This window comes from Callithrix jacchus, chromosome 6, assembly GCF_049354715.1.
Source record: "Callithrix jacchus isolate 240 chromosome 6, calJac240_pri, whole genome shotgun sequence".
Lineage (NCBI taxonomy): Eukaryota > Metazoa > Chordata > Mammalia > Primates > Cebidae > Callithrix > Callithrix jacchus.
Window position 1 is genome coordinate 46,897,265 of NC_133507.1, and position 18,874 is coordinate 46,916,138.

The following is an 18,874-nucleotide window of genomic DNA, read 5'->3' on the forward strand; positions in this document are numbered from 1 at the left end:
TAGTGTGATTTCATCAGGGTCTGGAAGCCTCAAAACCAAGGAGATCAAGAATGCAGCCCCAGTCTGAGGCCAAAGGCCTTAGACCCCCCAGGAAGCGACTGGTGCAAGTCTCAGAATTTAAAGGCCAAAGAACCGGGAGTCTGGTGTCCAAGGATAAAGGATAAAAAAGTGTCCTACTCAGGATGGGAGAGACCAAAAGAGAAAGCCAAATAGCTGAATGTCCCTCTTCTCCTGCCTGCCTGCATTGCTCTGTTCACATCCCTAAATGACTGGATGGTGCCTGCCCTCACTGAGAGTGGCCCAGTTCACTAACACTCTTATAGTCATACCCAAAATCAATACTTCACCAGCCCTCAATCCAGTCAAGTTGACACCTAAAATTAATCATCACATTAAGAAAAGCCAAAAACATAAGAGGCAGTCCATTATATCCAGGGAGGCAGCATAATATACAGTCAGGATCTAGGACTCTAAAACTAGACTATCTTACTCGATTCTGGTTCCTTACTTATTAGTTATGTAATCTTGGACAATTTATTTAAACTTTTTTGCGTTTGAGTTTGCTCATTTATAAAGTAAGGATCACAAAAATAGTCTCTGTTTCAAGAGCTATTAGGAGGATTAAATGAGTCGATAATATAAAGTGTTTAGAACTTGGCATTTTCTACCATAATTCTTTTTTTTTTTAATTTGAGAAAGGGTTTCACTGTGTCATCCAGCCTGAAGTGCCATGGCATAATCACAGCTCACTGCAGCCTCAAACTCTGGGCCAAAGACATCCTTCTTCCTCAGTCACCAGAATAGCTAGGATTACAGGCACACACTACCATGCCTGGCTAAATTTTTACTTTTATAGAGATGTGGTTTCACTATGTTCCATAAGCTGGTCTTGAACTCCTTGACTCAAGTGATCCTCTCTCAGCCTCCCAAAGTGCTTGGATTATAGGCATTAATCAAGCACTCAGCCTACATTAATTCTTATTGTCCTCCTGGGCTCACATATGTACCTTCAGACTAAATGAATAGTTTATAGAAAGCTTCCTTAAAGAAGTGTGCTATGGAAAAACATTACTTCCTCATGATGATTTTGATATGAGATTATGCTTAATTCATGACAAAACATGCAATGGTGTGGTCCATCAATCAGTCGGGTGGATTGCTCTATGATGAATTATCTTGGTAGGTGATTTATATTACCTTTCCATTCTTAGTTAACCTATCAAGACAGTCTATAACATTTATCCCCAGATATCTCTCAAATCCATCCAGTTTTCCATATGAGTAAATGAAACAATGGAATTGGCTTGTTCTGAATGGTTAATACAGCTGCTCACTCTATATAATTATAAGTGAACCATCTTTATCTAGATACTTTCTGTCAAGGATTCTGCCACTTCATAGACTTGTCACAGAACCCTTGGGGGAAAAAAGCATTCAAAAAAGAATGTTGTGTAAACTTAAATTTTCTCAAAAAGAGGATGCTTAAGCTAATCCACTAAACTTGATTTATGTCAATTCAATTCTTTCCTGAAGGAATTTTTACTATTTTAGTTTTTATCTCTTATAGTATGCCTAGATTCAGACTGTCTACAGACCAAACCCTTCAGCTTTCCTAATTTTACTTATTCTAGGACTGCTATTCATACTTTGGCTAATATAATTTTCTCTTATTGATAGGAATCTAGAAAATTCCCAGTAATCATGCAAAAAATTTATGACTAAAGTATTTGATCTCTGTCATATGTCCTTAATTTCTGTATTTTGCTCTTTCTCAAAAGAAAAAAGTTATACAAAGTGAAAAGGAAAGGAAAAGTAATCTAAAAGACCTCTTCAGGAAGGATTCAGTATGTCTTCACGGGAAGATTGTAAAAACCTACAAGAAGTTGATGCTCAAAGTTTATTACAATGTCATCCTCAGAATATAACCAAGGCCCATTCTTTAGCAAGACAACTGGTAGTGAGTGATTTTGGGAGTCATGCGCTAATTTTGATTCATGTCAGGAAAATTTTGTAGAGTTAGTGATAGAAATTCAGTCTAAGTTCATACCAACTGAAAAATAGTAATTCATCACTCTGGACATGGGATTCATTCTGAAGGCTTCTGTGTTCCCACATTACCCCTTCCATCTTAGATGAGGCTTCTATAAAATATGAAGGCTGTGTCTGCTGTTCGAATATGCAAAGTGTGCACAATTTGAGATCTTTAAGATCTACGATGGATGCTTAGTCATGGGGTTGCAGATCAAAGAGTCATAATTCATCAAAACAGGCCAGGTACAGTGGCTTGCACCTGTAATCCCAGCACTTTGGAAGGCCAAGGCAGGCAGACACCTGAGATCAGGAGTTTGAGACCAGCATGGCCAACGTGGTGAAACCCCGACTCTACTAAAAATACAAAACTTAGCTGGGTGTGGTGGTATGTGCCTGTAATTCCAGCTACTCGGGAGGCTGAGGCAGGAGAATCGCTTGAACCCAGGAGGTGGAGGTTGCAGTGAGCCAACATCACACCATTACACTCCAGCCTGGAGTTTAAATAGCCACATGGCTAGGGAGCCATCACAATCATGGCGGAAAGCAAAGGGATGGCTTACATAATGGCAGCCAAGAGAGTTTGTGCAGAACTGTCATTTATTAAACTATGAGATCTTGGAAGACTTATTCACTACTATGAGAACAGTATGGGGAAACTGCCCCCATGATTCAATTATTTTCATCTGGCCCCGCCCTGGATATGTGGGGTGAGATATGGGTGGGGACGCAGCCAAACCATATCAACTTCCTAGAGGCATTCATGATAAAGATGAATGATACTTGTTTATTTGACATGTATATATCTAGTGTACATGTATAGGAGAGTGAGAATTAATGGTTTATGTTTACAACAATGCACCTTGGGATGTTTTGTTTTTGTTTTTACAGTATTGTCATCATCAAAACAAGTTCAATCATATTCAGCATTCTCCATTGAGGCACAGAAATGGATTTATGTGCTGACATTTTAACTAAAGGCAGTTGAAGTTTGTTTGTTTTGTTTTCTTAATCCAGCCTTACATAGAAAACTCAATTAACCAGAATATTTTATTCAGAGTACTTAAAGCCAAAATGTTTGCGTTATTTTACAAATAATTTTTTCCAAGTTCTACTTTTGAAACTCACTTAGGTAGATACTTAAAATCTACATTCTATACTTAATTTGTTCCATTTATAAAAGATAAAGAAAGTATGAAGTTTTGGCACATCTCTCACAATCAATTTTATTTTTATTTTTTATAGATTTAGGGCATACAACTGCAGTTTAGGTATGTGGATATATTGTGCAGTGAATCTGGGCTTTAGTGCAGCCGTCACCTGAATAGAGTACATTGTACCCACTAAGTAATTTCTCATCCCTCACCTGCCTCTGAACCTCCTACCCTTCAGTGTCTCCACATTAGACTCAATTTTAATCTCATCTTTTCATCCTAATTGAGAAATGAGAGCAGCCCCATGTTGCCTCTCACATCATCTTGCCTCTAAGAGCCAAATTTGATAATTTCCATGGCTGGTTCCTGCCACTCTTTACAAGAGATAAAGTGATTTCAATGGTTTTAACATCACCACTCCAGAGCTTCTCTCTCCATTGCCACCCCCAACTTCTCTACCTTCAGTCAATGCCCGCACATTTTTATCTTCTCCCTGCTCTCAGAGCCAGCTTTCTTTAAAGAAGATCTGCAATTCAGGCACAAAGATCCCTTATGGGAATAATAGCATTTTAATAGGTGTCAGAGCCTTCCTTTAAAAGAATGACACTCTGGGATGTGGACAAATTGAAACCTTCATACACTCTGGTAGGAATGTAAAATGGTGAATTCACCTTGGAGAGCAGTTGTGTAACACCTCAAAAAGTTAAACACAGAGTTACCATATTACAGTAATCCCAATCCTAGACATACACCCAAGAAAACTGAAAACACATGTTCATACAAAAACATGTACCCACATTGATAGTAGCATTATTCATAATAGCTAAATGCTGTAATATATTTACTATAATACAATTACAGTTAGTACAATTAACGCCATAATTAACTACTGGAAGAAATTCAAATGTCTGTTAATTGGTATGGATAAATAAAATGTGTATTGCCATAAAAAAGAAAAGAATGATGCTCCGATGGAGAAATAATTGCTTCAGCCAGTGGGTTGGAGCTCAGTCGTTTTCTCAACTGGGCTTCATTTCTTCCCTGGCACATCTTTTTCTTTTCAACCTCTTGCTTTTGCTCAGACTCCACCATACCTCCTCATCCCTTCGCTAAGAGCATACTCCTACCTGCATGCCACCAAAACATACACAACCTATACACCGATTTTTAGACAACTCTTTCAAAAGCCAGCTCACTTATCTCCCATATTGTTAAACTCTTTCAGTGGAACTTAAACACTAAAATCTCTGGGTATTTGACAAGGTATTAGCTTCCCCAAGTTGAGTATAATTTCACTGATTTGCAGATGAATGTACGCATAAATTTTTCATTTTCCATAGATCACCTGTAAAACTCCCTACATATCTAGATGCCTAGCACATATGCATTGGGTGTAAGTCTAGACCTTGCTAAAGTAAACCGTTGTATTTTCCTCAAAATCAGAGGGTTTTGTTTTTCTTTAGTGAAACAGCAAATGATTTACCTATTTCTTGATTTGTATCTTATGTAACACTTTATGGAATAAGGTATTACTTCCTCCGATTTTACAGGGTTGCAGCTAGCACATTTGGGAATTAAGTGGGATTTTCTTTTTCAGCTTTCTTTTTTTTTTCTTCCTAGTGTGCAGTCCTCTCTTCCCTTATGTTTACCTTCATGCATACCACAAAGTAAAAGAAAACATAGAACTGCTTATTCTCCAAATGCATTAAAATTGAGAGGAAAAAATAGAGAAAGTATTTCCCCTGGTATTAAAACAGATTTCTTTTTCCCAGCATGTAAGGCAAACTACATTACACAGATGCCAAAACACCAATTAAAAACAGAATATCTGATTCATCCTACATTACATTTCTCCAATGACTGTAACTTTAAATTTGATCACCAATTTATTACTGTTATCTGCAATATAAACTATATAAATTGTCTTAAAATAAAACTGAAGCAACTTAGAGATGTGCCTGCTTAAGGAAACACTGTTATATATAGCAAAGGTAATATTCTTCCCATGAAGAAATAAGAATGCAGTGTTACTCAGAACTAGTATTTCTGTTGAAAAGACTGCACAAACCAGTTCTGTGGTAAGTATTTTTGAAACACCATGTACTATTGCTGGTAAATAAAACAAATTAACTAGAGCATTGCTCTGAGTAATAGCTTGTGATTCTGTCTCCCAAATTCACCCAGGGTGTGGTGCCTTGGAATAGTCAGTTACACCTCTAATCATGTCTTTCTCATCTCTCAAATGAAAATCATAACAATGATTTTCCTACTCACATGCAGGGAGGGATTGTTGGGCTAGATAAGTCAAAAATAGCGACTAAAAAGTAAGCTGCTACATTAAATAATTGTGGTTTTTATATCTACTTGAGAAATGATCTTTTAATTATGGATCTGATATATTAGAAAAATACAAAAAGAACATCAAGTTTATTTCTGTTGTGGGAAAATTACTATTTAGGACAAAACTAATTTTTTCAAAAGGAGTATATTTCTCCTTGAAGAGGAGGGTGGATCACCTGAAGCTCAAGAGTTCAAGACCAGGTTGGCCAACACGATGAAATTCCATCTCTATAAGAAATACAAAAAAAAAAAAAAATTACCTGGGCATGGTGGCGGGTACCTGTAATCCCAGCTACTTGGGAGGCTGAGGCAGGAGAATGGGTTGAACCCGGGAGGCAGAGGTTGCAGTGAGCTGAGATCACGCCATTTGCACTCCAGCCTGAACAACAATAGTGTAACTTCCTCTCAAAATAATAATGATAATAATAAGGTTGCTGTAAGGATTCTGGGAAGTGAAGTGAGTGAAGCACTTAGACTAGTGCCTGCCACCTAGTAGATGTTCGCAAAGTATTGAGTATTATTGTTATGTTTTCAATTGTGTAATAATTTATACTAATTTATTTCTCAGATAGTTAGTGAAACCCTGACTGGAAAACAAAAGTCCCTAATATCCTCTTGATAGTGTGCTTGGCGTAATTCCGTACAAGTGTTATTTACACCACCACCACCACCAGGAGTGTAACAAATGATTCTAATATGATAAAAGTGACCTCAAATTGCAATCTAAAGCCTGAATTAGCTAAATTTAGAGGATTTCTGTTTGTTTTGGTACATCTGTCTCTCCTATAACAGCCATTCTCTCCCTGCTCCCTGAAGAACTGAGACTCTATTTATAATGCAAACCCGTAATATTGCTACCATTTTACAAATTACTTTTGTTAGATTTGAACTTTTGAAACTGGTTGAAATGATCGCATGAAACTCTTTGAAATGAACAGAATTATTTGTGGTCCTTTATTTTCACTCTTTTTCCTGGCTGACAAACAAGTTTATATGTACTTTCTTTAACAGGTCACTTGCATTCATTCCTAAAAAGTAGCTTTCTATATATATGACCTTGCAATCTTTTCAGTAAAATGAAATTCAAAGGTCATGTTACTGGTCTTTTTGAAGTGCCAGTGAATTAAAAGCCAGCCATTTTGACTTCAGGTTATCTATTCATGATCTGCATTGAGAAAAGTCAACTGATATTCTGGGCCTATTTCTTGCCTGAAAATTGAAGTTAGACTAGATAAAGTTTTAATCCCAGGTTATATAGATGGGATCAGGATACTTAGAGAGGGATTTCTTTTTACTAGTCTTTAACTGAAATTTATAATTTCCTTCATCTGTAGGAAACAATACACACCAACATTTATGGTATTTTTGTTTGCCATCAATAGAAACAATATATATTTATTTATTAACTATATATTAAATAGTTAAGTTTAGTATAGCAACCTTGAAGTATCATTTGATATTATTATTTCAAAACTACATAGATATTAGACCGTTTTATTTAACACACACATCACTAGGTTTACTTACATATGTTGATAACTGTATTTTGGAAAGGTGGGCATAGGTTTCACCAGACTACAGGAGGAGCCTATGATTCAAAACCATTTGGAACCTTGATATACAGATGTTTCTCAGAGCCTTTTACATGATCCACTCTTGGGCCATGAAGGTCATCTAAGATGATCTTTAATAGATTGAAAATGCAAATTAATTCCTTTTTATGGGAGAATGATATGTCAGAATAATATGACTTTTTTTTATGAAGTACTAAGGGTCACTAGTATTGCCCAAGTTAATTGTGAAAGCTTCTACAACTAAACATTTATCAACTATAAGTCATGTCATTTGGATTTGCAGAGGACTCTAACGTTTGGCTGTCATAAAATTGCTTGGAAATTGTGTGTCTACTCCTGAAAAAAGCTGGAATTTTAGTTTTCAAGGAAAACCCTTTTTCAATGCTATGAAACTCTTGTCTTGAGTTCATCAGAGTTCTTAATTGTTGCTAATCACATATACAGAATTATTATTGGGTATAATATATGTATCCTTTGGGGATTTGTTATTTTTTATAGTTGCTGGCTTGTTACCATTTGATTACCTTCTTTGTTTTTCTTTTACTCTTTTATTACTGCTTACAAAAAGATAAATAATTTGGTGGTGAATGGACCTTGATGTCCTTTCCCCATTCTAGAAACTTCTCTAGACCAGGTGTGGTGACTCACCTCTGCAGTGCCAGCACTTTGGGAGGCCAAGGCTGGTGGATCACCTGAGGTCAGGAGTTAAGAAACCAGCCTGGCCAATCCCATCTCTACTAAAAATACAAAAGTTAGCAGGGCATGGTTGGTGGGCACCCATAATCCCAGCTACTCAGGAGGCTGAGGCAGGAGAATTGCTTGAACCCAGGAGGCGGGGGGTGCAGTGAGCAGAGATCACGCCATCTCACTCAAGCCTGGGCAACAAGAGTGAAACTCTGTCTCAAAAAAGTTCTCTAAAAATTTTTGAGAACCAGTGAATTAATTAATTCTATTCCTTTCTTGTAATTCAGTCTGTTCCTTTTACTCTGTTCTGCTCTATTCTAGAATGTTTTGTTCTGTTCTAATCTAGTCTTAAGTAACAGAATATTAAATCAGAATTTTAAGCCACGACTTAAAGGTAAGACTCCTCTAGCATGATAAATGTCAGGAAAAAAAGCTGATTTGTGAGACAATAATTTCAAAGAAGATTCAAAAGTCAGTAATAAGATGCATAAAACCCTTACCCAATTCAAACAAATAAAAGGGTCAGGTTACTGAGCTTGAAAAAAGGATTTATGAAAAGGATTCCTCTAAAGAAATCTCTGCTATTGGGAAAAGTATAGAATCTTCCCTTCTTCACCTTAAATCAAGGAAAAAGAGCTTTACCAAGACCCTTGGAGAAATTGAAGTTAAGAGTATATTGGGAATGGAATCTAGTTCCTACCTGAGAGATCTAAAAAGTTAAATGGTGGCAGGTGAGCCAAAGGAGAGAAGGCAATGCAGGTTTCAGCTTTTTTTCCAGTCATTCATGGAAACAAATGCCTCAAGAGCGTGTCATATGAACTAATTGTACCCACCCACATTTGGAAGGGTGATGGGACCTCAGCAGACAAAAGTTGGAAATGTGCCAGCAAATTTCCAGGGGCTGTGGACATTGTAAAGAAGCCAGAGATTTGGCCAGGCACAATGGCTCATGCCTGTAATCCCAGCCCTTTGGGCGGCTGAGGTGGATAGATCACAAGATCAGGAGTTCAAGATCAGCCTTGCAAAGATGGTGAAACCCCATCTTTACTAAAAATACAAATATTAGCTATTAGCTAGGCATGGTGGCAGGTGCCTGTAATCCCAGCTACTCAGGAGACTGAGGTGGAGAATCACATGAATCTGGCAGGATGGGGCAGAGGTTGCAGTGAGCTGAGATCACACCACTGCACTCCAGCCTGGGCGACAGAGTGAGACTCCATCTCAAAAAAAAAAAAAAAAAAGAAGAAGCCAGAGATTCATGGGTCTTACCAAGCCAGTGAAAAGCCATGGTCCTTGGTGAGAAGTCTGTTTAGAGCCCATGGTTGTGATCACAGAAAATAAAATAAAGGCAGCTGTAAACACCTGCCAGCTCTAGTGAGTACAAAGCCATCCTACAAAGCTGCTGCTCCTCTTAGCCTTCTTCTCTCCCCTGCTCAGGAGTCCAAAGTAGCCAGTGGAGGGAGAGCAAACAAGAAATGAGAGAAACATCAACCATATATACACCACCCTGATCCACACACACATGCACCATTTCTGGGTTCTGTAACAAACCCAAGGCGGAAAAGGAGTCTTATCTTTGTTCGATAATGTGTATTACATGGGACCAGACCTATTGTCTGATTTGGGACTTTGGCAACTTAATGTGATCACAGGATGTTTTTAGTTCTCTAAGAATGATCAGCAAAGTGGGGAGACTACCTGACATTTTGACCTTGGCTAAGAAGTTAAGTCCCCATTCTCCATATTTTAAAGACAAATTTGCTTTGTAATAGCACCTTATAAATTCTGTATGTTCACTAATTACTTACCTCAACAAAAATCTGCTGCAACTGAGTTGATGTAGTCCTATAATATATGTTAAAGGAATGATAACAAAGTTAATTGGTACAAAGTTTAATTGTTAGAATATTTTTACTGAAATTTCAGACAAAAATCTGCTGCAACTGAGTTGATACAGTCCTATGATATATGTTAAAGGAATTATAACAAAGTTATTTGGTACAAAGTTTAATCATTAGAATATTTTTACTCAAATTTCAGACACAAAGAATATTCCATTGTATATGACTATTTCCTAAAATATCAAGTTATTTCAAGTAATTGACTCAAAAATTAACTTCTGTTAATTTTGTTTACTTCATTACTTATGTAATAAGACACTATTATCTATACATTTTGCTTTATACTTCTATTTTTCTAGATTCTTTACAACCTCCCAGAAATGTTGAAAGATTTCCCATGCTAATATTTTATTTTTTCTTCAAAGTTGATATGGAAACTGACTGATTCCAAATCAGTTTGTCTTAACAGATTGCATTTTATCCTAAACACTACTATCCTTTCATACTCAAGTTTTCAAATTCATGGCAACTAAGTAATATATGGTAAAAGACATAAATCATTAGAAGGTTTATTTAAAGGGATTTGTTCCAATTAAAAATATTAGGAAAAAAAATCATGATTTTTTACATGGGATTTAATAGATGTTTAAACTTGCTTCATCTATTTTATTTCTGTATTCCCAGATTAAATTGCAGCTTGAGAAAGTTATGTAACCACCAGAAGATAGCTTGTTATTCTCTGTAGATCCACAGGCTGAAAGGAAAATGTTTGGTATCTTTGAAAAAATGTGCCACGACATCCATTGTAAAATCCAGTCTTCAACATTTTACGAAGTGCCTCAGTCTCCTAACCTTATTAGTTTTTTCCAAAGCCTTATTTTGTTTTGTTTTTGTTTCCTTATATTTTTAGGTGAATCTGATCTTCATACGAACTCAGAAGACTTAGTAAATGCTGAAGAAAAACATGCGGAGACACATTCATAGGCCTGAAACACCTTAAAGACTTCTGTTATTTTAAACATGAGAGGTAATTTTATTTTATAGACAAGAAACTTAACTTCTAAAATAAACGATTTGCAGAATACCATTAGAGATGAAATTATCTTATTTAAATGCCCTCCTGGACTTTTTTTGAAATCTCTATCATCAATCCTTTGAGACAAAATCTTAACAGGTAAACTTTATTTACCTTTTCAAAGAGTTCTTAATTTGTTAGTCAACAAAAAATGTATTTACTGGGACTGAAATTTTCATCCTTTAAAAAATAACGGCTGGGCATGGTGGCTCACACCTATAATCCTAGCACTTTGAAAGGCCAAGGCAAGTGGATCATGAGGTCAGGAGTTTGAGACCAGCCTGGCCAACATAGTGAAACCCTGTCTCTACCAAAAATAAAAAAACTTATCTGGGCATGGTGGCAGGCACCTGTAATCCCAGCTACTTGGGAGGCTGACTCAGGAGAATCCCTTGAAACAGGGAGGTGGAGGTTGCAGTGAGCTGAGATCATGTTACTGCACTCCAGTGCAGGTGACAGTGCAAGACTCTGTCTCAAATAATAATAATAATAGTAAAGTTCATGGGGATATTTAATCCTCATTTCTTTTTCCACGTCACATAGGAAATGTTTTAGACTGATTTCTAAACATTCATGTCTGGATGTTTTAGACTGATTTCTTGTTTTATTTCATGTAAAAATATGAATGCTTATACCCAGTAATTAAAACAATGCAAGTATCTATCCTGTTTGTTAAAATCTGTGCACATGTGCATCTGTGGTTCTCATTTTAAAAATTCACCTTCTAAGGCTTGTTTTCAATCTACCAAATTATTAACTCCGGGAGTGATGCCTCGAAAATTTGAATTTTTGATAAGACAGTCTGTTGATATTTCTGTTCACTAAAATTGAGAACCCCTGTCATGAACTGCTAACAAATATGTAGGCAGTTAGAAAGGAGGAATGTGTATTTACAGTGAGGATGTCTTAATATCTACTAAAAAGAAAAAGATGTAAGGAGCAAAACCCAAGAACAAAACACACTTTTTGGGGTGGTGTGTTGGAGGCACGAGAAAATGCTGAGGGTAGCATTTCAAATCTTAGAGATGTTATTAATTCCACAGGTGTTACTTCAGATATGAAAGAGTTAAAACGTGATTCATTTTTAAAATAATTTCTTCTTCAATATTCTTGAGTGGCAAAGACAGCTAGTTGTAAGACTGTCTTTTATTCATAAGAATAGTTTCATTAATAGCAACAATAAAGTGTCAGGGACTGTGATGAACATTTTGCATATATTATCTCGCTTAATCTTCTCAACAATTCCAGAGTTAGTGAGTGTGATCCCTACTTTGTTTATAATGCTTGGGGAGAAATCAAGTTCAAAGTGACTATTCAGCAATGAAAACCCCTCTCTATGTTTAACAATTATATTGGTTTATATGCTCCCTGTCTGTTCAAACTATAAATTTATTACCTCTAGAGCCCATGATCATTTCAGAAGAGTCCTTGTGTTCTCATGATACAGAGCGAAGCCCCTGAAGTACATTTTAGGGAAAACTAATTTAGTGGAAGATTTATAGATGTTTTAAGTAACAGAGTTTCATTGGCAAGTGTTATGTCTTTAGAAAACCAAGTAAAACAAAATTAAGCAAGATACTTTCCTACAGGTCATCTCCAATCCAGTATACACCAGATATCATCAAAACAAAATTTTAGGATCAACATTTTCCAGACATTTATGATAATGGATCTTGAATATTTATGAAAATTTTCAAAAAATTGTTTGTAGATAATAGGTTACTAATACATTTGTAAAAATAACTGTTTATTGTATGAAAATACCTAAGGCAATTTATATGCATATATATATATATATATATATATATATATATATATCTGTAAGTAAGAAACTGATATATCATCAGTAAAAGGTTTTGATGTGATTCACTTGGCAGTTAATGAAGTGTCTTTTTTCATTTTTCAACTAAGGAGACCCCAAAGCCAGAACAGTTTATGGCCCCCTCAAACTAAATATAATATTTAAACCCTAGCAGATGGTTTGGCAATTTTTTTTCTGTCAAGGCCAATTAAATTATTCAGCTTTTTTCACAGTTTGAGAAAGCCCTGCCTTTGGTGCTCAGTCTTCTAGGAAATGTGGTCTTTAGTAGCACCTTATAAATTCTGTATGTTTACTAATTATATAACCTCAGTAGAAGTCTGCTGCAACTGAGTTGATACAGTCCTGCAATATATGTTAAAGGAATTATCTCAAAGTTAATTGGTGCAGAGTCTAATTGTTGGAATATCTTTCCTCAAACTTCAGACAGAAATTCACATGCCTTCCAAAAACAAGTAGGTCCTTTAAATGAGGGAAGTGGGCAAGATCTAAAAACAACAGGAGGGGTAACAATTGGCAACTGTGACTCATGCATGGTGTCTGGGAGACAACAGGCAGTGATCAGTCCTGGAAACAGAGAGGAACAGCATACCCAGCCTGAAGGCTACATTTGGCCACTCTTGGGCTCTGGCAGACCTTCACTCTAAAAGAATGAGGGCCCAGTGTTGCCAGCTGTTCCTAGTGGTTAAGAGAGGTTCTTAATGTAAACTCTTCCAATTTTTCCCGTTTACTCAAAGTTTTTTGAAATGCTTTGTGGACAAGAAAAAAATATGTCTGAGGGTCAGATTTGGCTTGCAGGCTTCCTGTTACAAATTCAGCACAGCTTCCTTGTGAGTGATAGCTAATTCTTTTGCTGGCCACCATCAAAGAAAGTGTAGCTATTATGGTAGCCTGGCCATGTCCCTGAAAGCCATTGCCTGCTTTGTTCTCAATGTGTAGGTCCCCCTGTGAGGCACTTTCCCAGAAAATATTGAGTTCTGATTATGTCTGTGCCATACTGAAGCTTTATAAATCAATGTGCAACACTACACTTAGAACAAGAAAAAAGCCCTTAAAATCTACTTTTCACATTGTTGTATAATTTCACCATCATTTCTAAGACATTTTAGTCCATGAAAGTGTTTTGTTTTGTTTAAATTTTTTTTAATGTTTTTGTTTATTAAAGAAAATAAAATAGAATGGTTGGATATATAATACCAGGCTGCTTTATTATTTAAAATGGCATATCATTGATCACATTATCTTTCTGGCATTTTAAAAGCAATCCACTCTCAGATCTGTTACTCACTGGGTGGAAAGTGTTCCCTGTCACGACCAATGCCTGCTCTTTAACGTCAAGTGTACGATCTAACAAGACACCAAAAACTGATAATTTCTGGGATGTATTTAGTCAGTAGACTTGCCTTGACTTTCACACTGATATAAAGTATCTTTTGGAATGTCTGCAGACAAGGTTTACTTTCTTTAGTTCACTCTAGTCCCTGTGGGTCTAGTTGTCTTACACTCACGCAGGCCCACTTAACTCATTTACACTACCTGCCAGGCCTAAATGCCCATCTGATCTAGAGAACCAAAGTTTTTACTCGGATTGAACACACACATATATCCAAACACACACGCACACACCCGGAGCAGAAATAGGAAGAGAAATTCCAACTGATATAAAACCACTATCTATTACTTATGCTGAAAAAGCCCTTATTTTTGACAAGGTATATAAACTGCAATGTGAATTGCCAGACAGTAATTGATACCTGTATATGAGTAAATGATGACCTTCTTTCTCTGTTTTCTTTTCTTTTTATTTGTTTATTTTTGAATTCACAAATGAAAATGGTATGCAACATGCTTTTTTGAAATTGTAGAATGGCTAAATCAAGCTGATTAACATATGCATTACTTCACATGCTCATCTCTTTTTGTGGGGAGAACTTTTAAAATCTACTCTTTTAGCAGCTGTTTTCAGGAACATGATACATTATTTCTAAACCACTGTAACCGTGTTTTACAGTAGACTCTTGAATGATTCCTTCTATCTAAATGAAATTTTGTACTCTTTGACTAGCCTGCCCAACCACTAGCCACTCCTTCTCTGATGTACATTTTCATCTGGATTTTATTTCAGGACAATGAAAACATCATAAATTCTCAACCTTCCACAAAGCTATAGCTCCTCTTTCAACACAGAATTGGACTGGGCCATTTTAATTGACCCCTATACAAGGAATTAAGAAGAACATAAATTTTGAGCTAGCAACTCTGGCCAAATAAATACACTCAAGTTCTTATCAGAGTTTTTGGCCAGTGCTTCTGCCATTTTTTTCTCTCTGCAATTTGGCCTTCTTCAATCAAGCCAGAGAAATTTTTGAGACAAAAGTCGGACAGTTTTTAATTTTTCTTGCTCTGAACCCAGTCATAATGATTGTGCAATGCAAGTGCAGAAGACAAAATAATTTAAAATTTACTTCCCTGCACTGTCTTACGCAGAGTGCTATAACTATAACTATAATTTTTCACGGTCTTAAAAGGAAGCAAAAACAAAATTATGGAAAAAAAAATCTTTTTGCAGTGCTGAGGAATGGACTATTTAGATTGTCCTTCTTGTTTCAAATGCATAGGAGCAAAATGACAGGCGTGACTGCCGAGGAGTTGGTTGAAGCACCAGAGCAATGCTACAATCCAATAATGGAGCATCAGAACCCCAGCTAGGTGACCTGAGGAACACTTCATGGTAAACTCTCATGCTAAGAAATAGCAGTGAAACCTTTCTCTGAACCCCTTGGACCAGCCTGCATCCATTCCCGTGGTTTCAAAGCATGAATGCATAACCTCCATGGGTGTGGTTACAAGCAAGTCACACGCTATCTGCAGTTCATGATAGGACCATCAGCCATTGGTGGAGACAGACGCTAGAATGGAAAATGAAATTTGCCTGTCGGGTGTTTATCCCATCAGGATGTAACAAAACATATTACCAGCCAAGAAATAAGATACAAGAATGTGTATGTGTGTTCAAAAATGTCTATGAAAATGAAAGCCCACACTTTTCTGTACAGATAACATTATTTGACGTGACTTTTATATGTTACTACACAGAAACAAACTGCAGCCCTCAGAGGCCCTGCTTCCTTGTAATGTTTTGCCTGAGCATGTGCAAAATCTTTCCTTTGCTCAAAGCTGAAAAACTACCTTTATGTATTATTAGCTGACAATAAAGCTCAAGCACAATTAGATGTTGTAACTTTTCACTGTACAAGCATTGCAATGACTGTGAGCTTCAGTGAATTTGTCTTTGTGAAAGGTAGAAATTGGATGGAAAGAATCAAGAGTAGCCATCAATTAAATCATGCAAAGGAGGATCCATCCATCCTAACGAGTTTTCTGCTGCACCTGCTTCATTCCTAGGTTCCACAATGCTAAGCAATATTTTAGAAAAGGATACCTTCAGAAGCTTTTAAGCCTAAGTGGTGAGATTTTATAACTCATAACTTAGATCTCTCTTAATGTGTAAGCCATATTCTATATGCATATTTAGTATGCATCATTCATTGTAATTTAAGATATATTTGGGTGTAGGCTGTATAAAATGCTTTTGATTGTTCCGTGAAGAGATCCTTAGCTTTAGTTTCACCAAAATCTCATGCAAAACACAGCTAAATAATTGAATTGTATCATAGACATTACAATGTAATTGATACTTTAAATGTAAGCAGTAAGATTGATCTATAATAACATGCTGGGGGAAAACATTTATAGATATGTACATCATGGTGACTTATTATCCTTTCAAATGGACTTTTTATTTCTATTTATGGAGAGACTGTAACTACCGCTTTGAATGTCTTTTTAAAACAAGCTAGAAAATATTGTGCATTTAATAGAATCTATCTGGAGAGTATAATTACTATTGTTCCTATTTGAGCCAGTTGTCTTTCAGTAAAGCTATAGAATCTCTCAAAGAAGGATTAAATATAAATACTACTTCTCAAATGTCATAGGAAGCATATCCATTTTGTTTCTATTAATATTTTAAGATCTATAAGACCTTATTACTAAAATAATAGAATATAATGAATTCATCAATTTATGTACTTGGGATTGAACCTAATTTTCCAGGTTTTGCAACTTATAAAGCACTGTGACCAAATTTCCAGAGAGAGTGCAGAACAAAAACAGTTTCACTCCTTCAAAAGAATTGTCACACTGCTGCTGTGCTTACTTGCCTAATCTCTCTCTATCTGCTACACTCCCTCCTTCTCTTTCTTTTTCTTTTAAGCTTTTATATTTCTTCCTTCCCTTGTTATCCTCTCTGTAAGACAGCTACTACCTAGCACTAATTAATAGAAAGTCAGAATGGAGGTCATCTGTGCCTGTCCCTTCTGCAAACATTAATATTGAGCCCATCTGAAGAGAGGGATTGATGAGTTAGGCTGCTGCACCTTGAATGTCCTGCTTTGCATTTTTAACCTCAGCTCCCCAACATATGTATCCTGCAAGTTTATATGCCTTTTCACTTAACCAAAACCTCTTTTATTTAATTTTTAACATGACAACCTACAATTCTTGTGTTTTTATTATGGTGTATTTCTCTGTTTTTCTTATTACATGTGATTGCTAAATAAATCATGTTTGAGGGAAAACCTTGTGAAACATTTGGTGTTTTATGTAATTCAATTTAGTGGGGCATTGAAAAGTTGGAGAAATTGGGGAAAACCTAAAGGAGACCAACTTAAAAGTTGATAGGAGTTTTGTGAGAAAGTGGTTTTTGCTCTATTGAAGAAATACTTATTGAATTACTTATTATTATACCTACTATTCTTAAGCTCCTGGCTGGAAGCATGGTGCATATATGAATATGGAAACCTTTCCTCTAGAAATTTCAAGTCTCATAAAGGAGAAAATCTACACAGACTATAACTTATACATAATAACTAGGATGCCACATAAAAAAGTAACCAGTTGCAAATAAAATGCACCAATGGATATTTGAAGAGGTAAAAAACTGCTTCTGTCTTCAGAGCTTTCAAGACTAAGTGGTGCATCAGTTGGCATTTAATAAATAAAAAAGTTTACAAACCTTGCCTATTTTCCATGTGCGTCCTCCATGTAAATGTTTAACAATATTATCTCAAATCCTGACAATAAGGTACTGTTATGAACAAAAGAAACCAAGTCTTACAGCATAAGCTTTGTCCAGGGCCATGCAGGTCTCTGCTGGCAGACTCCACACTGGATTTAGTTCTAGTTTTCTCTAGCACCTTGTTTTCTTTCTACAACATCCACGTGGGGCTGGGCAGAAGCACATCAGAAGGAAAAGCTCTGTGAAGAAGAGCAATGTGAATAAGGCAACACCAGAGAGTAATAAAGAAGCAGAGTGTTGAGTCAAGAGGACGATCTAGTGAGTCTCAATTAATTGAATTAAGAGTAATTGGCATGGTATGTGTTAGCCCTTAAGCTGTGTCTCTATGAGGCCAATGAGTTCCAGAAGAAGGTGGAAAAACCTAGCTGGTTATCAAATACATGACACTTAGAGAAATTTTTTGCTTTAAGTATGAGTACATGATAAATTTCCATCTAATATCAAAAAGCTTTCAAATGCCATATTTTAAATATAAAAGTTCATTTTTACATTTAGAAATATAATTTAGATATAAAACATGTTTTTCCTTTGGAAGCTATAATATATTGGCCTCTGTTCTCTGTTTAATTGCCTTTCTAAATACGACAAAGCTTATCTGCCATTTAGTACAAGTCTTAGACAATAAAGACAATGTATATTTTAAAGTCAAAAGAGCAAACACCTAAAATATCCTGCATTCTTAATTATTTGAAGGTAGTGTCAATATTTAAGATACAGTTTCTATATATGGGCCAACATTATGTTTAAAGCTCTAGTTGAGTCTTTTTATTCCTTAATAATATTAATTAATTTCTAGGTAATTTGCTTAACACGTGCGAAGGTTGGAGAGTTTCCTTTGCATCTCAAGTTGATATATTTTTCTCTCTAACAATTAAAGAGTATATTTCCGTAGTTTTATTTATTGTAGTCATACTAGTGCATGATATTATCTTACATTATCTCTTTTACTTTCTACAACTACTCTAAGATATTATTATTCCTTATTATAGGTAAGGAAGTGTGGGAGGAGAAGATAAAATAATTGGTGTAAGGTCAGGCAACTAGTAAGTGGAGGAACGCAGATTTGAAATCTGAGGGAGTCTGACTCAAAACCACTCGGCTAGGTTACCTCTGGCCACTGGAGTACTCTGGCGTGCATCACCTCCTGCGCTGCACAAGGGTTCAAGGACCTAAGAGGGAACGGCGGGGGATGAAGAAGGACACAGACACAGACATAGAA

The 18,874-nt window shown here is 36.2% G+C and overlaps 1 protein-coding gene across 17 annotated transcripts in view; it reads left to right on the forward strand.

The window, feature by feature from the left end:
- PDE1A (phosphodiesterase 1A) overlaps positions 1–17,155 on the forward strand; it is a 531,703-nt gene extending 514,548 nt beyond the window's left edge. For 12 of the 17 annotated variants that reach the window (XM_054257407.2, XM_078327200.1, XM_078327201.1 and 9 more), the window contains 2 exons: positions 10,532–10,648; positions 14,641–17,155. In XM_054257407.2, coding sequence (XP_054113382.1) covers positions 10,532–10,605 — 74 coding nt within the window. In that variant the 3' untranslated portion in view covers positions 10,606–10,648; positions 14,641–17,155. The remainder of the gene's footprint in view (positions 1–10,531; positions 10,649–14,640) is intronic. The other 5 variants (XM_054257408.2, XM_035304342.3, XM_078327205.1 and 2 more) reach the window with 1 other exon arrangement.
- Positions 17,156–18,874: the final 1,719 nt, after the last annotated feature.